General features: G+C 39.8%; 1 protein-coding gene across 3 annotated transcripts in view; it reads right to left on the bottom strand.

Moving 5' to 3' along the window:
* The window catches only part of rims1a (regulating synaptic membrane exocytosis 1a), a 56312-nt gene that overhangs the window by 12286 nt on the left and 25842 nt on the right, over window positions 1-18184 (bottom strand). Inside the window, exons 4-22 of one of the 3 annotated variants that reach the window (XM_079472963.1) lie at window positions 17208-17503; window positions 13797-14635; window positions 11177-11217; window positions 10761-10871; window positions 9941-10040; window positions 9658-9781; window positions 9031-9077; window positions 8767-8882; window positions 8530-8660; window positions 7294-7465; window positions 6848-7001; window positions 6045-6101; window positions 4737-4902; window positions 4102-4197; window positions 3454-3516; window positions 2775-2852; window positions 1577-1684; window positions 1185-1274; window positions 506-583 (exon numbers count right to left, since the gene is read on the bottom strand). In XM_079472963.1, coding sequence (XP_079329089.1) covers window positions 506-583; window positions 1185-1274; window positions 1577-1684; window positions 2775-2852; window positions 3454-3516; window positions 4102-4197; window positions 4737-4902; window positions 6045-6101; window positions 6848-7001; window positions 7294-7465; window positions 8530-8660; window positions 8767-8882; window positions 9031-9077; window positions 9658-9781; window positions 9941-10040; window positions 10761-10871; window positions 11177-11217; window positions 13797-14635; window positions 17208-17503 — 2867 coding nt within the window. The remainder of the gene's footprint in view (window positions 1-505; window positions 584-1184; window positions 1275-1576; window positions 1685-2774; window positions 2853-3453; window positions 3517-4101; window positions 4198-4736; window positions 4903-6044; window positions 6102-6847; window positions 7002-7293; window positions 7466-8529; window positions 8661-8766; window positions 8883-9030; window positions 9078-9657; window positions 9782-9940; window positions 10041-10760; window positions 10872-11176; window positions 11218-13796; window positions 14636-17207; window positions 17504-18184) is intronic. The other 2 variants (XM_079472964.1, XM_079472965.1) reach the window with 2 other exon arrangements.

The raw sequence follows: 18184 nt of genomic DNA, 5'->3' as shown, positions 1-18184 counted from the left end.
AATGTTGGCAGAATAAATTTTTTGTCTACAAAAGTAATTTCAAACATTGAAACCTTCAGATTAAAACATCTTTGAAAACATTTTTGTTAAGTGATCTTAAATTTTTGACCAGTTGTACTTTTTGAGGCCCCTATATTTTTATACATCATAGTCCCTCTAAAGCTAATATCAAAGAAAAACTATAAAAACTGCAGAACATATTCAGAAACAAGAACCAACAACCTCAGAAAACCAAGCAAATACACAGAACACTACACTACAAACCACAGCACAAAAGCCACAGCACATTTTATTAAAGCTACCAAGCAGCCTAAGATCTACAAAATACACAGGTGAGCGCTACAACCACGGGCTGGGAAACAACAAGTTATAGGTCAGAAGCTACAGAGAGCACAGGGCTGGAGGGTTAGCTACAAATCTGAGCCGTATGGCAGTAGGGCTATACGGACAGGTTAGAAGAGCAGAGAGGGTTAGCAACAGAACTAAAGGAGGACAGGAGGGATACCTGTCATCTTCTGGGGAGGCATGCTGAATTAGGATCCTGGGGCTGGTGGGTCTGGTACGGGGCAGAGACTGCGTGCTCCTGTGTGAGTGTGTGTGTGTTCCACAAACACCAAAGAGTTTAAAGTGGAGATGAAGAAACACGGGAGGTCAATATTGAGACTCTTATATTGGTCATCGCAAAAATACAAGAGGATACAGATTCAGGGGACTCATTTGCCAAATAAACTTTTTCAACTTCATGGTGGAAGTAAATCTAGAAAAATGCTTGCCACCAAAAATACAGCTGTGGACATCAAGACACACTGGACACTAACATAACAGAGTAGTGCGACACAAAGGTGATTTACTACTGGCTAACATAACAAAATGTGTTGTAATAAAGGTGCAACATTAAAGGAAACTAAACAAAATAAAATTAATAGAATAGTTCACCCAAAAGAAAAGTCTTTCTGAAACCATATGCTCCAATTTTAATTGTAAAAATACACAATGGATGTCTTCTGAAGTCAGCTTGATAGTGTTGCCTAAAAAGGATAATAAAATGTACATCTTTATACTTTTCAAACTTGGAATTGGCATAAGGGCGGGTAAAAAAGAAATCGCAGAATTTTCTGATTTGGTGAACTATTCATTGACAGATTAAACAAAATTGGTATAATCCATTTCTAAAAAACATGTACCTGTCGCGTTCGGGTGAATTGGAATTAGATTCTGGTCTCAGACAGTTGGTACTAGCACTTCTAACCCTTTCAAGAGAGGGCTGTAGATCACTAGCGTCACAATATGCCATCCAATGAAGTAGGAAGGGGAAAGAAAAGTGGACAGGGAAATGACAAAAGGCAAAAATGTTAGGCTCAACATAAAATGAAAAGCAAGTCTTAACCTGTACAATCACTTGAAGGAAAGGAAGTTAAGTTGGAAGAGATGCTTAAATGTGGCGAGGGAGAATTTTTTTATTTTCTTTACCTTTTTAAAGCACTAAAGGGAACTGATGTCTCTGGAGGACTTTTGGATATTCTGTGTTGTTTTCAATTTATGAAATAGGGTTTATACAGTATGTTCGACCCCTTACCTAAAGTTGATCTTGTCTGTGAACTTAAAAACTCGTGTGACCGAACGTTGAGTAGCATTGACTACAGACAGCCGTGGTTTTGACTTAAGGCATGCAGGTAGTGTTGAGCTGAACAAACAAAAATGTAACAAGTGCAAACAAAAGCAATCACAAGTTCCAGAAAATGAGAGGTTAAAAAGATATCCCTGTGCACAAAAAAAACACGCCAAGAGGGCTATTTACAATGAACAGCGATGTATCTTTATCTACTTGACGAAATCACACTGAAGTCTGCAATTTCTGCACCACTAGAACCATCAAACACACAAAAAGACTCTTTAAATACCATCTCTTTGTAATTGGCAAAAAACTGGTAGTCCCGCCCCCAGACTCTAGTCCTTTGTTTGAGTCAATGTTGTTATGCCAGTTCATGACACTTCAACAAACAGATTATAGTTGTGTTTGGTGCTGCTAGTGTTGTAGAAATGACATATTTGGCCTTTAACATTAAGGTGATAGGTCACCCAAAAATAAATAATCTGTCATAATTTACTCACCCTCTTGTCATTTCAAACCTGTATGATTTTCTTCCACAGAACAAAAAAGAAGATATTTTGAACAATGTGTGGCCCCCATTCACTTAGCATTAGTTTTGTCTCTATACAATAAAAGTGAATGAGGGCCACTCCTGTCCTGTTACCGACTCTTCAAAATATCTTCTTTTGTGTTCTGTGGATGAAAGAAACTTATAAAGTTTTAAAGTAACAAGAGGGTGAGTAAATGATGACGAATGAAATAATTTTCCTTTTTGGGTGAACTATTACTTTAAGATTCTGTATACTTACCCCCTTATCACCTACTTAAAGTTCCCGTTGGCTCTATTGGCATCTCTAGTTAAAGAACTATAATATCTGCCAATCTGTTTGTAAATTATTTTTGTAAATCCTGGGAAGGTTTAACGCTTTCAAATCCAATACCACTACAGCATATTTTATATTTACATTCGCATTATTTTAAACATTCAGTATGTTTTGGAAGAACAAAATACAGTGACAATGTTTGACAATTAACACAGAGTCAGTATGTACCAGGATGTTGTATATTATATTAGCTAGTTTGTAACAAAAGCACTGTGAGGATCTGAGTGTATTTCAGCTTCACAGAAATAATAAAACAGCCATCAGTCTGAGAGGATGCCATTCTTTTCTGGCTGCCTTACCTGTAAATATCCTTATAAATGCCATTGACTAATAAAGGCATCTTAGGTGGAAGTGTGCTGTTATACTTAGATGAACTCCTGGCAATGCAACATGAACATGCAAGCATGCAAAAGAGAAACAAAAAAGATCAAAATCACAGCTGCGATTAGTCTACTCAAAAAAGCAGTGGGACATGTCACAGGTCAGTTATGCAAGCAAGAAGCAACTCCCTCATTTTAAATAATTTACTGAAGATAGTCCTTCTAAGCTCGCTCATAATTTCCTATTGAGGTCAGTGACGAGCGGAATAAAAATAAATGTGTTAAAATAACACGTTAGTAGAAGGAAACTGTTGTTGTGAAGAGACTGCTGGTATTGGTCGTTTGGGCTGTACGCCAAAAGCAAGTGGAAAGTTCCACTTGTAATGTTTCTCATCAGTGAGCTGCTTTCAACTATAATCTTAGACTGGAAGGCGAAGGATTTGACAAGAAAGAAGACATCAACACTCACAGATATTTTCATTAGTTTAAACTCCAAAGTCCGGACAAACAAAACAGATGCAAGATTATTCAAGGAGCCTTTTAAAATTATGAGGTGAGCGAATATGATGTTCATTGTGATTATGACACCAACGATAAACCGAATACAATAATACTGTGATTTACGGATAGGTGGTCCAATTTTGGCCTTTATCTTTACCTTTGGGTGTGCAGACACTCTGCGCTTCTACCCCGCACTGATCTGTGTCTCAAGATGACCTCACTGCAATTACCATGGAGATGGATGACACAGGAAAATAAACAAATAAAAAACAATAAACAAGCAACATAAAGGACAAAACGGGTGTGTTAGAAGAGGAGGGGTAACAACTTTCAAAGCCAAAACAGTAAGAACACAATAGAAGTTTCACAAGATGCCATACGAGCCATTTATATCCATACAAAGCCTCTGATGACGTTCTATTCAATGGCTTTCATGAAGCACTTTGAGAAACATGGATCGGCTCTAACCCACCGTAAGGTATTTGAAAATGGTGCTTTCGGGGCGATTCACATTTCGCGTCTCAAAAGTTGAACTATGTTTATCTCGATGCGGCGCCGACGCGTCTAGAAAAATGGGCTGGCCGCAGCGTATGCACCTCACGACCACATCACTCCCTATTTGTGCACGCGAAAGACGCAAAATGTGAATCACCCCTTAGTAGTGTTTGCAAGTCTCAAAAGCATAAATTTTAACCTTAGTATTTACCCACAGCATGAATGGCAGATGAGAAGTAATAATGTTCTGAGTAACGGAAGAAAAAGATCACTATTCATTTGACATGTACACACATTTTTTCCAAGTTACCTGTCATCTACATAATCCCTCTCTTGCACACGGGCACGGTCATGGTAGCGTGTTGGGGATCGTGATCTACGGCCGTGCTGGACTTCATCCAGACTCCTTACAGAGAGAGAAAGAGAGAGAAGTTATAATGCAATGCTGAAATATTAATTCTATCCATGATAATGGATAAATAACTGGATGGATAAAAAAGTAGAGAGATCCATGGAAGAGTTGAAATAGATTTAGAAGCATTATTCAAAGCTGAAAGTAGTTTACTATGCATTTTAAAATATGATTAGAAACGAATTAATACACAAAAGAAGATATTTTGAAGAATGTTGTTAACTGGCACCCATTCACTTGACATGGTTTTGTGTTTATACAATACAAGTCAATGGGCGTGCTGCTGTCCGGTTACCAAGTCTCTTAAAAATATCTTCTTTTGTGTTTTATGGAAGAAAGAAAGTCATACAGGTTTGAAATACCAAGAGGGTGAGTAAATGATGACAGAATTTTCTTTTTCTATCGCTTTAAAGTAATGAACTTCACAGCCATTTGCCCAAGCTATCGCCTTATTTTAAAACACTCAGCAAAAGTACTATGTAGTATGTAATGGTATAGTTTTTGCACTCGACGAAAATTGCTAGATGACACACCTCTGTGCGGGGATGGTAGGTGGGCGGGACCTTCCCCTGCTCTCTTCCTCTCTGTGTGGGGACACTGACCGCGAGCGATACTGGGTCGGTCTCTGCTCCTCAGGAACCTCTAAGGTTGTCGCCCGATTCCTCTCTCTGTCTCTCTCTCTTGATCGGTTCTCCATAGCTGTGATTACACACACACAAAAATGTAACAAATGAAAAAAACTGCTGTCATTTGGCTTGCCATATTACATTCCCCATTTTAGAACCCATCCAAAATGAAAGGGATAGACACAAATTGTTAAATCATGTCTAACAAAACATGCTGGACAGCTAAAATACCTTGTTCATTCTCCTTTTTGGTTGGAAATCTCATAATATCTATCTAATGGTGACCAGTGTATGGATGGAAACAACTGAGTTTAATCTTAAATATCACAAGGCTTGAGATCGCACATCTGTAAGCTTTCCTGAATTTCCCACCATTAAATCTCTTCATGACTATTGAAAGAACATGAGGGTGACTAGATGATGATTTGAATATATGCATTGGGTCTCTGGCGGTTTTTGTTCTTGCACAGAAATATAATATAAATTTTTGATTGTTCATGTAATGTTTTCTATAACACATTTGTTCTGTATTTTACAAGACAGATGTTACAACTGTGGTTGAAAATGCAGTACATTCCTTTTTGTTGAATTGATTGTGTTTTTCTTTATTTGCAAGTTGAATAAAAGTATCTATCAAATGTAAATGATGTGATTGAGGTGATGGGGGGCAGTACAGTGGTGTCCAAAACCAAAATGAGAACCACTATACTACGACTATACTGTATATGTATTTGACTATGTATGGGTTGGAGAATGAAGTCAAGGTAAACACAAACATGTCATGTTCTAGCTTCTACCATGCATATCGAAAATAAAGTGTGTAGCACCACAAAAAGGAAGCAGTCCTTTTATGCATATACTTTCCTACTTTTGTCATATACCCCATGCAAATGTGTTATACTGTATGTCGAGTCTACTCTACTATACTAAAGAGACAAGCACTGGAGGCAGAATACTCCAAATAGCCAATGTCCCTATCAAAAAATATTTGTATTTTCATATGCCATGTAACAGTGACTTAAACAGTCAATCAGCACATGGGATGAATGAATATTCCAGATGCATAATGACTGGAGCATTGTCTCCAGGACAACAGCGGTGACTTCTAAAGGAGCAGAAAGCCAGCTATTGGTTGCTTCTCTCTTTTGAAGTTTTTTACAGCACAAAGAACAGAGAAGTGCCAAGGTTGCCAGTGCCTCGGCCCCTCTCACCCACCTGTGGCGCCTACACCAATAGCATCATCATAATCTGTTTCTGTAATACGCTGCGAGCCTGCACAGACAGATACACACAAGGATAGATGGACAGACAGACACAGAGATACAGACGTAAACCACTGCACACAAAACAGTCCACGGTTAGAAAAGCGACCACGTATAAAGGCATACAGAAATAACTTGTTGCCTGTTGTGGACGTACCCATGGGCTACACTCCTACACACTGACTGAAATGCAACATTCTTCAAAAACATAGCTCCGCACAACCTTATATAGGCAAAACAGACATGAATATTACAATAGAATAATATTACAAGGCAGTGCCGACCATACTGTAGTTGCTGTTTTTAAAAGAAAACGAATGTGATTGGAAACATTCCAAGACCTTCGGATACAAGATATGCTACTTTAACGTTGATGTTTAATTAAGGTATTTTAATGGTTGTCCTTTTTACACACAAACACATACACACGCACGCACACAAACACACTATATGAGGGTTTGAGCTATGGTGTATAATGGGGTTGGTGCAATGATGTTATTCCAATGTGTAACTAATGTCAAATGTATAAAGATTTTTCATCTTTCAGGATAAAACTCAGATGAGACTATTTGGGACCCAAAAAGTAATGCTTTTATGTAAAATGACCACAGTAAATTTCCGCTACAATGAGAATGTTTTTGTAAATTGGGGCTAAAAACAGCACACTATGCACATAAACAGTGTGTGTGTGTGTGGACCCAATTCATTCTTAGTGAATTCTCTACTTTCTGACCACCTTCAACACCCTTCACTTACGCTGCAGCTTTTTGGTGGGCGTGTCCGTATGGGTGTGTCGGCGAGGCAGGTATGGCGAGGGACGTGGCAGAGGAATGGAAGAGACATCATGGATCTGCAGCTTGTACCAGTGAGGTTTATCATCCAGTAGGGCAGTCTCCAGCTCGATCAGGATCTACATTCACAGACAGTAAAACTATTTAAGTCACGAAGCATCAGCAATTGCATTAAACTGAAATATTTGCAGGAGAAATTAGTTTTTCCCTAATAATTCTTTACCATTTTTCTTATCAAACAGTGTAATCCCGTTATGATGATAATTTCAAGTAAAATCTATTAAACAAAGAACTTTAAAAAAAGCAGCAAGTAATACACAAGATGCATACACAGATTACATATATTTGAAATATCATTTGGAGCTCAATTTATGGTGTGAGGACATGTAAATGGTTACATATGCTACACACTTCTCCTAGAAAGTCGCTCTCCTCCTCCAGAATTCTGGGTTGGTCCCACACAGTGATCTCCAGCATGTGCTCCCTGAAATCTCGCCGGTGCACGTGAGAATACACAAACGTCTGGTTCCACTTGGGCTCCAGACTTTTCTTCACTGTTTTTGTCCGTCTTTTGCTTTTATCACTAATAAAAACAAAAAAGAAATGTGTAGAAGGTATACTGTACTGTATATTGATACAATACACATCTGAAGACAAAGTTATGTATATTATATTGCATTTGATATAGATCCTCTGAGAAATGACACACTGGACCTTCTAGCGTAAACTAGAACCAATGGTCCATTTAGAATAATTAGGGGTGATCCCGAATAGTTGATGATTCAATGCTTCGAAAGGAGGAGCCTGATTCGACTACCAATCTCACAGTCGAATCTTCGTAGAGGTTTTATGCAATGGGGATAATGCTATGTTGGTTAAGGACGGTGGCGTAGCAGACAGGTGTTTTATTATGTAATTATGGATTAAAGAAAATACGCCTTGTGTAACCACACCCCCACAAATCTACATCAGAAGAGGAGAAACAAACATGCACGGTATGTGGAAAATACAGCGTTTTTTAACCTTAAACAGTGCGCAGGAAAAAAGGTGAATGGGACTTTTGACTGTTTAAATGGTAAGATAAAATATTGCATTCCTCCTTTACATGCAGTAAATAAAGTAACTTTATTGGTTGTTCATTGGCAATGAACGGGCCAATTCCCGTGAAAATAATTCATTATTATCGAGTCGTTTTGAAAATAGTTTTGAGGTGAGAACTGGTCAGGTAAGTTTAATAAAAATTGTATTTGGCTATTTGTGGCTTGTTTTTTTGAATATATGTTTCCGTGCATTTCAGACATTTTGCCTAAACACATGTATTTAGCACATTGTGACTTGAATCTGACTTTATTTTTTTATTTATCATAACAGTATATTCTGTTCTAAAGAAATTCTGTAAATTAATGTTAGATCTTTTTGTTGTATGTCTTTACATGTTGTTTTTTGGTGCATCAATGTTGCACTGTACCCTTAACCACCTGGTGTCATACCCACATGCACGCACGCATACACACACACACACACACGCGCGTGATTCGATTATCATTCGACTACAGGCAAGTCATGCCAATTCTGATTCGATTATGTAAATCCTTAGTCGAGGACACCCCAATAATAATCATGGACTTTTTTGCTAAGTCTGAATACCTTCTATCAGGCAGGAAGTACATTTTAACGTAGGGGTTTCTGGGACGTCCATCCTGTCTGGGCCTCAGGTCTGTGGCCTGTAGTACGTTCACTATCAGCTGATGGCCTACCTTATCATACCACATTTTCACCTAGAAGACACAAATAGACAGATAACCTACAGTACAAACAGCCCGTGGAAAACAAAAGAGTTGAATCAACCTGAAGATGTGATTGCTTTTGTGTAGCAATACTGACCGATAGCTGTCCAGGCATTAGCAGAGGGGCATCTCTAAGACCACTTGGACTTGATGGGGAAAGGACAGATATCGAAGGTCTTTCCATCTTCTGTGACTCGAAGGAACTTGAACCTGCTACAGAAAAACAATGCAAACATCAAGTGTTATTAAAATAATGTTTGCATGCTAAAAATGCATACTTAAATGAACGACTGAACCAGATATGAAAATGATGTGAACAGGCTGAATATTATTTAAACATGATGTTTGATTCAATACATACTAGATTCTAATGGAGGATGTGATGTTTCTGGTATTCGTGGCATATCACTGCAAGAAAAAAGAACAATATATCCATACATCAGTTGTCAACGTTATGATATTCACACATGACACACAAGCAAAAACTAGTCAAACTTTGTGGATTATATAGAGAGGACAGATGGGAGGTGTGCACAGTACATCACAAGCATCACTTTCAACAGGGTTTAAGGGATCGCTGACAAATGTGAATGAGGACAGAATTCAGGGATGAGGCCCTAAAACTACTTCTTAGACTTTGTTTTACTTACTGGTAAGATTTATACACCCTTCGCAAGAGTTTGGAGAGAAATCAATGAATACATCTTTTTAAAGAGGCAGGAGAACAGAGCCAGAGAGATAATGGCTTACAGTGAAAACTAAACACAATACAAACATCAGTTAAACATCTTTCTCACAGCTACAGCATTGCCTCAAGTCTTCTCTCTTGTTTAGTGAATGGACATCATTCTGACTGAGATAAATCTCTGTTCTTGAAAAATCCTTGAGCTTACTTGCTGTTTCAGTAAGGCCAGTTAATTCTAGGGGAGTCGGATACCTTGCTGTACTGTATATGTGTGGGTGAGCAGGCAAGTGATGGAAAACTTACCCAATTGGCCTTGAAACTATTAATTCGACTTGTGGTTCTGTTTGGGAATCCAGAATGATATTGTAAACTTCTTTCTTGGTCAATCCTGGTAATGTTTTACCATTCCATTGAAGCACCTCATCACCTACAAACAGAAAGAATGTGTTGTGAGGGGTCTAAAATAATTCATACGGTACATTATTATTTTAAATAAATTGAGGATCACCCTCCTTATGAATAATAATAAGTGATATTGTAAAACAATTGCTCTCTGGTTCTAATAGTTTATAACAGTGGGTCTCACCAGACCGTAGATGTCCAACCACATCAGCTAGACTTCCTTTTTTGACTTTGGTGATGAAGGCCCCAAGTCTCCCAGTTTCTGTAATCTTTCCTCCCGCCACCTGCAACAACATAAATAAAATAAAAAAGGGTAAAGTCTACAAGTTTTTATACCCTAAACAATATATGCAGTCACATGTTGTCTAATTTCTTGAATACTTGTGTTCAAGAAGTTGTTCAGATGAAATTCAGGTTCTGCACAATTGTGTTTCTACACATATTCCTCTCAAACCAGTGAATACATTTTTTTTAAGTAAAGCAAAAACTAAAATACACCTATAGTTTATATACAAATATTCAGCAAGTTAAAAATTCAGATACCTGGCTGCCTTAAAACTTTGATAAGAATCTAAAGTAAAGTAAAAAAATATTATATGTTTAAGTTGAATTAACTATACATTTTAAGGAAGCCATGTAACTTACTTTTTTGATTTAAAACAACAGATATTTGACAGTGTATAAAGTATGTACACTATATGCCACATTTGTACATGGGTCACTATTGCATCTCATTGCATTACACATTCTTCCTAACCACCTAATCTTTAATATAGCTAATTCACTTATTGTTATTTCATTGCTTTTGTATTTGGAATGTAAAACATCTATTTCCAGCTTATAAAAATACAATAAAACAAATTCTTTGTATTTATTTGATGGTAATATAAATGTTTTTAAATTTGTGGTATTGGTGCATGAGGTTCCCGATACAGTGTAGCCAGTAACCTCACATCAGTTTAGAGAAGGAACGTTGTGTTTTATGTATGTAGCTCTCCCCTCACCTTTAGCCCCAGCATAGCCCCAGCCTCTTTTGGCATGGCCGACCTCTTACTCAACGTGATTCGGCCAATTAAATGATCACCTTCCTTGGATGGCTGCCATGTAACGGGATGCTGAAGAGAACAAGCCGGAGATTAATCAAATCGGAGAAAGAACCATCCCATTACATCCAACCCTTACCTCACCTTCACACACACATAAAACAAACACATTTTAATCAAGTTTAAAATCACTTTCTCAGACCTAAACCTTTAATCTCATGAATACTCTTTGTCACTTAAAAGTCCAGATTTCCCGGTAGTATTAGGAATAATTCATCAGTGCATGTTTTAGTTTCTGTATATGTAATGAAAAATACAATAAATGTACACTCTATTGAAATAAAATAGAATGCAAACAGCAGTGGAAAAACACTTACATGCCAGTGGGTGGGGTCCAGTGGACAGTACTCCCAGTCCCCTAAAACACACACACAAATGCTCTTATACACTATACAGACCAAGCTGCCACCTTACAATACCCAGAGTATCCTGCTAAACACACTCTAAATCTGCTCTGTTTACATTCACACAACTCAGCTTATTGAATATTTGGGCTCCAGAGGGGCACCTGCAGCCAAGATCTCTCTCTAAAATATGTTGTGCTCCGTCCCACCTGCAGCATAGTGGACGGGGATAAATGTGGCCTCTATGTCTGTCAATGTGTGTTTGCACTGTGCTTAAGAGCTACATTTAGTCCCTGGACAGACGAAGAGATGACGACACACAGCTTGAGCACACACACATGGGCAGTCTCAATGCGTTCCATGACGTTGGTCTTCAATTTACTGTTGGCATGTCATATGGATGAGTGCCTTGTGCATACAGGTTTCAAATAAGCATGATGCACAGAAAGCATGATGAACTTTAAACCTACTATTTATATAGAGTACGTCCAAAACAATGTGTGGAATGTGATAAAAGGCACAGATGAATATAAATGAATACAGTATGAATAATTGGTAAAAACTTTGTTCTTGTGGTGCTGTGAAGCACATGCACTTATAACTAACACTTACCTGGAAGAACAGAAAGACCTTTTTGGCATATTTACAAGTATGCCGAAGAACCCACATAAGCTACTTTTTTCAGCTTTTTAACTCTCTAACCCAGTTCGGGGTTGTCCCATAAAACGTTACTCTAAATAAAAACGTACACTCTAACATTCAACAAAATGTAACTGTGCTGAGTGATAAAGTCACCCTGAAGACACCAATGTAATGCAGATATAAAGCAACATTTGCAAATCTTAAAAAGCAATAGGTCTGCATGCATTAATATTAAGTAGGTGTCTCAAGGTGTAAATGTTTAATATAGTGCCTGTTGTGTGGACTGGTCTCATGGGAGGGCTATTATCCTTAGACTTTTATTGAAGTGTTTCAAAACTACATCATTCCATGACCTATAAATATAGAGGCGGCTCAACTATAATCCTCAATAATAAAGCTAAAACATGAAGTTAGTCTACTAAACACATTTTATACTATAATGAATTCAAACTATAAAATATAATTTAATTTGTAATATACTCTGAAGTCTAGTTATGTAAGATTCTGTTTAAATAATCAATTCTGAACAAAGAAATGCAAACACTACGCATTGTATACTTTAGAACAATGTTTCCTAATTTCTTTGTTTTTGTTCTAGATAACCACACATCTCCATCAAGTACACCATCATCAACACCAACCTCCAAAGTGCTTTTATAATATCCTATCATGTTTAGGATTATCATTAATATTATTAACTGGTCCGTAATACAATGACTCACTTACTGGTAATCTGTCCTTTGGAAAGAAGATTCAGGTGAGATTGTTGAAGCTGATCAGTTGCTGTTCCTCTGATAAGAGTGAGCTTGTGTAGTGCTTACGCTCCTCCTAATCTCCTTTCCTCTCTTCAGTCTCTCATTCCTTCTCTCTAACTCGGTCTCTCCTGTTCACCCTACAATGTTTACATTTTACCCCTGGCTTGTGTTAATACACTGACCTTTTAAGTCTGTCTTCAGTCACTTTGCCTCAGCTTAGTGCCACAAACACACACACACCAAGCTTCTTACCGGTTTGGTCAACCAGTGAAAAATAAATCATATATATCAAAATATATGGATATACTGTATATTTATAAATATTTTGGTTTCGTCTGACCTTTTTATAGTTTTTGTTCTGTGGTGCTTATTATTGTGGGAGCATTTATTTTCATGTAGCATCAATGTTTTAGTGTACATTCAGCTCAAGTAAATATTGAGCTTATATCAATAATTATGTTATATTGGCATGTTGCAAATAAATAAAAACTGTAAAAATGTTCATATATTTAAAAAAATATTTTCTAGAAAATTCTGTAGTACAGGGAAATTGGGATGAAGAGATGATGGTTGACTGTCTGGAACGTGGTTTGTGATGACAGTATAAGTCACAAAAGACAAAAACGAGTAAATTACACTTTTTTTGGACGACTGATTTTTAGTAACTGTTATGTTAAACTGTTGTTTTGAGCTCAGTATTATGCCAGTACCATGTAATTTCTAAGTACGTGTAATAATATTGAAAAAAAGAAAATCATTGGAAAAATTAAGAGATTAATAAATTAAGCAACCAATTAGCAACATCCATTTTCTTATATTATTTGTTCATAAAAACTACAAAATTGACAATTATACCAGATTTCTTATTAAAATAGACCTGTGAACTAGCATGTAGATGAACTATGATCATTATTATTATTTGTATTATTATTTTTGATCTGATTTATTTGTAATTTTTTAACCTTGTCTTGCTCTAATTTTGCTTTCAAATATTGTAGCGTAGTCTTGTTTGCATTGCATTAACAACAGTAAAATACAACGGAAAAAAAGATCTTTGTTTCAAGAATCAACAATCATTTCACTTTATTGATAAAGGGTAAAGATTTTTACCAAACACAGATAACCTCTACTGATGAGTTTTGTGTTGATAGTCTATAGCGCATACAGTGCATGTGTGAGATATTCACCTGAGCCACCTCGCTCGCTTAAGCTCTCAATCTCCACATCTTCACAGCTGGTGTACTCCGGCGTGGAACCGGCTTCTTCCTCTGAGCTGCTGACGGACATTTGCCTCTTGTTGCCGCCCCGTTTGCTCTTATAGGGGCGGGGCGGGGGCGGTCGTAGAGACTCTGATTGGTCGGAGCTGAGTGAATCATTGCGCAGCATGCTCTCGGCTTTCTGCCGCTTCGATTTGCGCAACAGTGCAGCCGAGCCGGGCTCCAAGTGACTCGGCTGCAATTTTCTGTCCCATTCTTGGGGCTCCCTGAGCTCTGGGGGACCGGCAGGCATGGCAGGGCCCACCCGGAAGCCTGGAGCAGGTGGCTGTGGGATGTGGTTAGTTTTAGAGGGAGGACCCTGCACGGCAGGTGTGCCCTGCATACCTATACCCCCCACGGTCCTCTCTGGCACGTAGGCCTGTTGCTGGCTATCTAATGAGGCCTGCCGCCCATCTGCCCATTTTCGAGTACCTCTGTTCTCCTGCCCCATCTCCCCTGCTTCCCTTGCCTTAGGGTGAAGACGTCCTTCAGACTCCGCCGGTCTTAGCTTGGACGGGTGATGTAGAGCATTGGGGTCACTCCTGCATATATCCCTGGGTGTTCTCTGTTCCCCTTCAGTTCTCCTGGGCTCAGCCCTTCCCTTGTCAGCATCACCATGCTCCTGAGATCGAGCCTTTACCAGTTTTCGACTTTCCCTTCGTTTTTCTCCAGGATCCCTGTCTTCGGAAGCCTGGGATTGAAGTTTGGATACGCCTCGCCGCCTTTCACCTCTTGGACCTAACTTGCCGTTCTGGTCAGAGGCTGCTGGTGGCTTTTTTCTAGGAAACAATCAAATTGGCAAAAACATCGTCGGTTACTTACTTGGTTCGCTGAGATGTGGGAACGAGTACTGAGTAGCAGGACGCAATGGGGAAAAACTCCTTTTTCTTTGCTGACTGAAGCTTTTTCCAATGACGCAGTGAAACTGCACGGCCATCGGTTTGTGAAAAGTACAACTTTAAAACAATGGCAATGAAGCTGCATGGACCTAAGGTGATGGTGCACATGGCTTATGGCTATATAAGCAGATACATCGCCGCAGTGTCTTCAGATCTCTTCTCCTGCCAAGCATAAGCAGGGAAGCCCTGTCGAGCGGACAGGGCCAAGCTAAGAGGTGGCCCTGTCCGGTAATCGTCCCATCAAACAGTGTGCCTAGTGCCAGCACGGTTGGAGCAACCGTAGGCCGGCAACCAAGTATAAGTCCTTAAGCAGAGAAGACCCAAGCCTGTAAGACTCGGACAACCCGACTTTAGATTCTGGTAAATGTGGACGGCGAAGATCAACAGGCCGCCACACAAATCTCTGCAACAGACGCACAACTAGACCAAGCCCAGGACGAGGCAATACCTCTAGTAGAGTGGGCTCCAACTTCCGTGGGGCATCGAATGCCCAAGGAAGAATATGCTAGCGAGATAGCCTCAACAATCCATTTAGAAAGCGTCACTACCTGTGCCCTAAATGTGGTAGAGAGCACCTTTTGTACGTTGCCATGTCTCGGTTTTAGAACCACCCTAGAGTCGTCAGGCTCAAATTCAAGACAGGCAGGGCTCACAGAGAGCACCTGTAAATCGCCCATGTGTTTAACGGATACCAAAGGCTCAAAGGAAGAGCTCTTCAGAGCTCTCAACACCGTGGGAAGATCCATACAGAGATAGTAGATGGGCAAGGAGGACAGAGTCGCCTGGACCCCTTTAAGTAACGAACAACATGGTTGTTCTTTCCCACCCGAAATGGCTGCCACATAGACCTTGAGTGTCGAAGGGGAACAACCCTTTTGTAACAGCTCCTGCAGGAAGGACAGTATCAACGTTACATCGCAAGATTCCGGGTCTGTGCCGAGGGCTGCAAACCAGGCAGAAAAGACAGACCACTTATAGGGGTTATAGAGTCGTCTCGTGGACTCTCCGGGAGGACAGTAGGCTCCCATCAAGAGGCCAGAGGTGCAAAGTGTGGTTGTTCACCTGATCTCTGATCCTTCTGATCGTCTGCAATATAAGAGCGATCGGGGGGAAAGCATAGAGGAGCCGATTGGGCCAAGCGTGGGTCAAGGCATCACTGTCCCTCGAAAAGAGAGGCAATGAGAGTTGTCTTCTGAGGCAAAGAGGTGCCATGCCAAAGATCTCCCAGATGCTCTAAACCGTCAGAGGCTGGAGTGTCCATTCGTCTGAGGGGTTGAATGTTTTGCGGAGGCAAACCACCTGGCGGGGGTTTGATTCCTGTGGTAAGAAGAAGATTGCTCTTTTTCTGCTAAAACAGCGGGTTGCAGAGCGGGCGCTAGAACAGGCCCAACATTTACAACATGACATGGACACACAGTTTCGCCGGCACCCGGAATAGAAGGGTCCCTAGCGCTGTGGGTGAGGGAAATTATTTCCTGATCGTGATCATTGGCGGGTGAGATCGGAGGAAGAAGAGGGTTGTAGACGAGCCGAATAGGGGCGCGCCATGTCTGCTCCTCCACGTCTGAAGCCACTGACGACATGCTGTTATCTTCTTTGAATTCACTTCCGTCAAACAAGACCATATCACTGGCTGAGGCCAAGGGATGCTGGTCAGGCTGAGAGAGACAAACCGGCGAGTCATCTCTCCGTGGAGAAGGTGAGGCACACAGAGACAGAGTGAGTCCGCACTCATCCGAGCGCTTAGATCCTCTACCCCACTGTCTCGTTGAGTGCGTCTTCAGCGTGGGAAGCCACCATGCACGAGACACACTCGCCGTGACTATCAGGAGCGTGCAGGAAAACCCTTGAAACAACGGTGCAGGACATTTGCTCAGAAATAAGCTCTTTTAGAGTCGCCGGATGGGAAAAGACCGGCGCTGCTGGATTGTGAAGCCACTGAGCATGAGGTCGAATCCCCTGCAGGTGCTTTTCGACAGCGACGCCATCAGTCCTGAGTAGCTAAGGTAGAGGCTGAAGGAGAAGAGATCTGAGGACACTGTGGCGATGTGTCTGCTTATATAGCCATAAGCCCCACCCCCTTTGGGGGGCTCCATCACCATATGTCTGTGCAGCTTTGCTGCCATTGGTTTAAAGTTTTACTTTTCACAAACCAATGGCCGTGCTGTTTCACTCGTTATTGGAAAAAGCATAATTTTTCTGAGAAAAAGTAGTTTTTCCCCACAGCGTCCTGCAACAAAGTACGAGTGAAGTATCGATAGGGAACCATGGTTTTACTACAGTAATGATTACTTTATGGCAATCCTATTTTTTATGTAGTAACAATGTTAACAAATTAATAAAAATAAATAGTTTTCAGTTGTTTTTGGTCTACAAAGTTTAACTTTAAAAATCAATGTAAAAAAGCATTTCTTTGTAATATTACTAATGCTTTGGCGAGGCTGAAAAATACCTATTTTGTGGAGGCTCACTGCACGAGCGTGATGTATTGGTTGCTCCAGTAGCGGGGCCTTTGCTTGGGTCAGTCGGGGCAGGAGGTTGGATGTCATGGGCAGTGGAAACGGAAGAGCCGAGAGGGTTCTGAGACCGAGAGCGCACCTTCTTCTCCCGAGCGGGGTCTCCACACATGGCTGGTTCACTTACTGCTGACCCCAGCTCTGCAGACTTGGGCCCTTGGCTGGAAAACCAGTCTCCTGATTTAGTGAGCATGTCCTGTTGCCGACGGCACTGGTTACATACCCACATTACCTGTCCAGAAAAAAAATACAAATTACTATAGCCATACAATTATAAATTACATGTTGCTAGGTTTCTGTAATACAACGACACATAAAAAATGCAGTTCAGCAGTTCAAAGAAGTAGTTCGGCCATAAATAAAGCTGAAAGTCATATATTCACCCTCACTTCCTTCTTAACCTGTATTACTTTTTTATCCAAAAATATAGTGATAATATATTAGTTAAAAAAGATAAAAGATAATAAAATGAATACCTGGTTCTAATATTTTTATTTTATTTTAACAAATTCAATTCAATTACCTTATTTTGTGATCTGGATTCACACTTGATATGACTTTTCACATGATGTGAGTAAAAAAACAGAATTCCCATTCTTTAAATAATCATTTTATACCATCAGTTTGTAAACTCTTAACAAAAAAGGTGAGATTTTTGCCCGAACTTTACAAAGGATCTTCAGATTATAACAATTCAGACATTTTTTGAACGTTGTAAGGTTTTGTGAGGGTAGCAAATAATGACAGAATGTTTATTTTGCGTGGACTATCCCTAGACATCCAATAACGTCAGCTTAACTTATTTTACTGATCCAGGAAGGAGGTATTCTTCATCATCAAAAATAAAACCTGAGGTGCTCTAAAACAAGCTAATCTCACAGAGATGCTGCAAGCCTGCGATACATGACTCAGG

This window comes from Barbatula barbatula (assembly GCF_947034865.1).
Source record: "Barbatula barbatula genome assembly, chromosome: 14".
NCBI classification, from domain to species: domain Eukaryota; kingdom Metazoa; phylum Chordata; class Actinopteri; order Cypriniformes; family Nemacheilidae; genus Barbatula; species Barbatula barbatula.
Note: the sequence above shows the minus strand (reverse complement) of the source record. Positions and strands in the feature narration are given on the sequence as shown.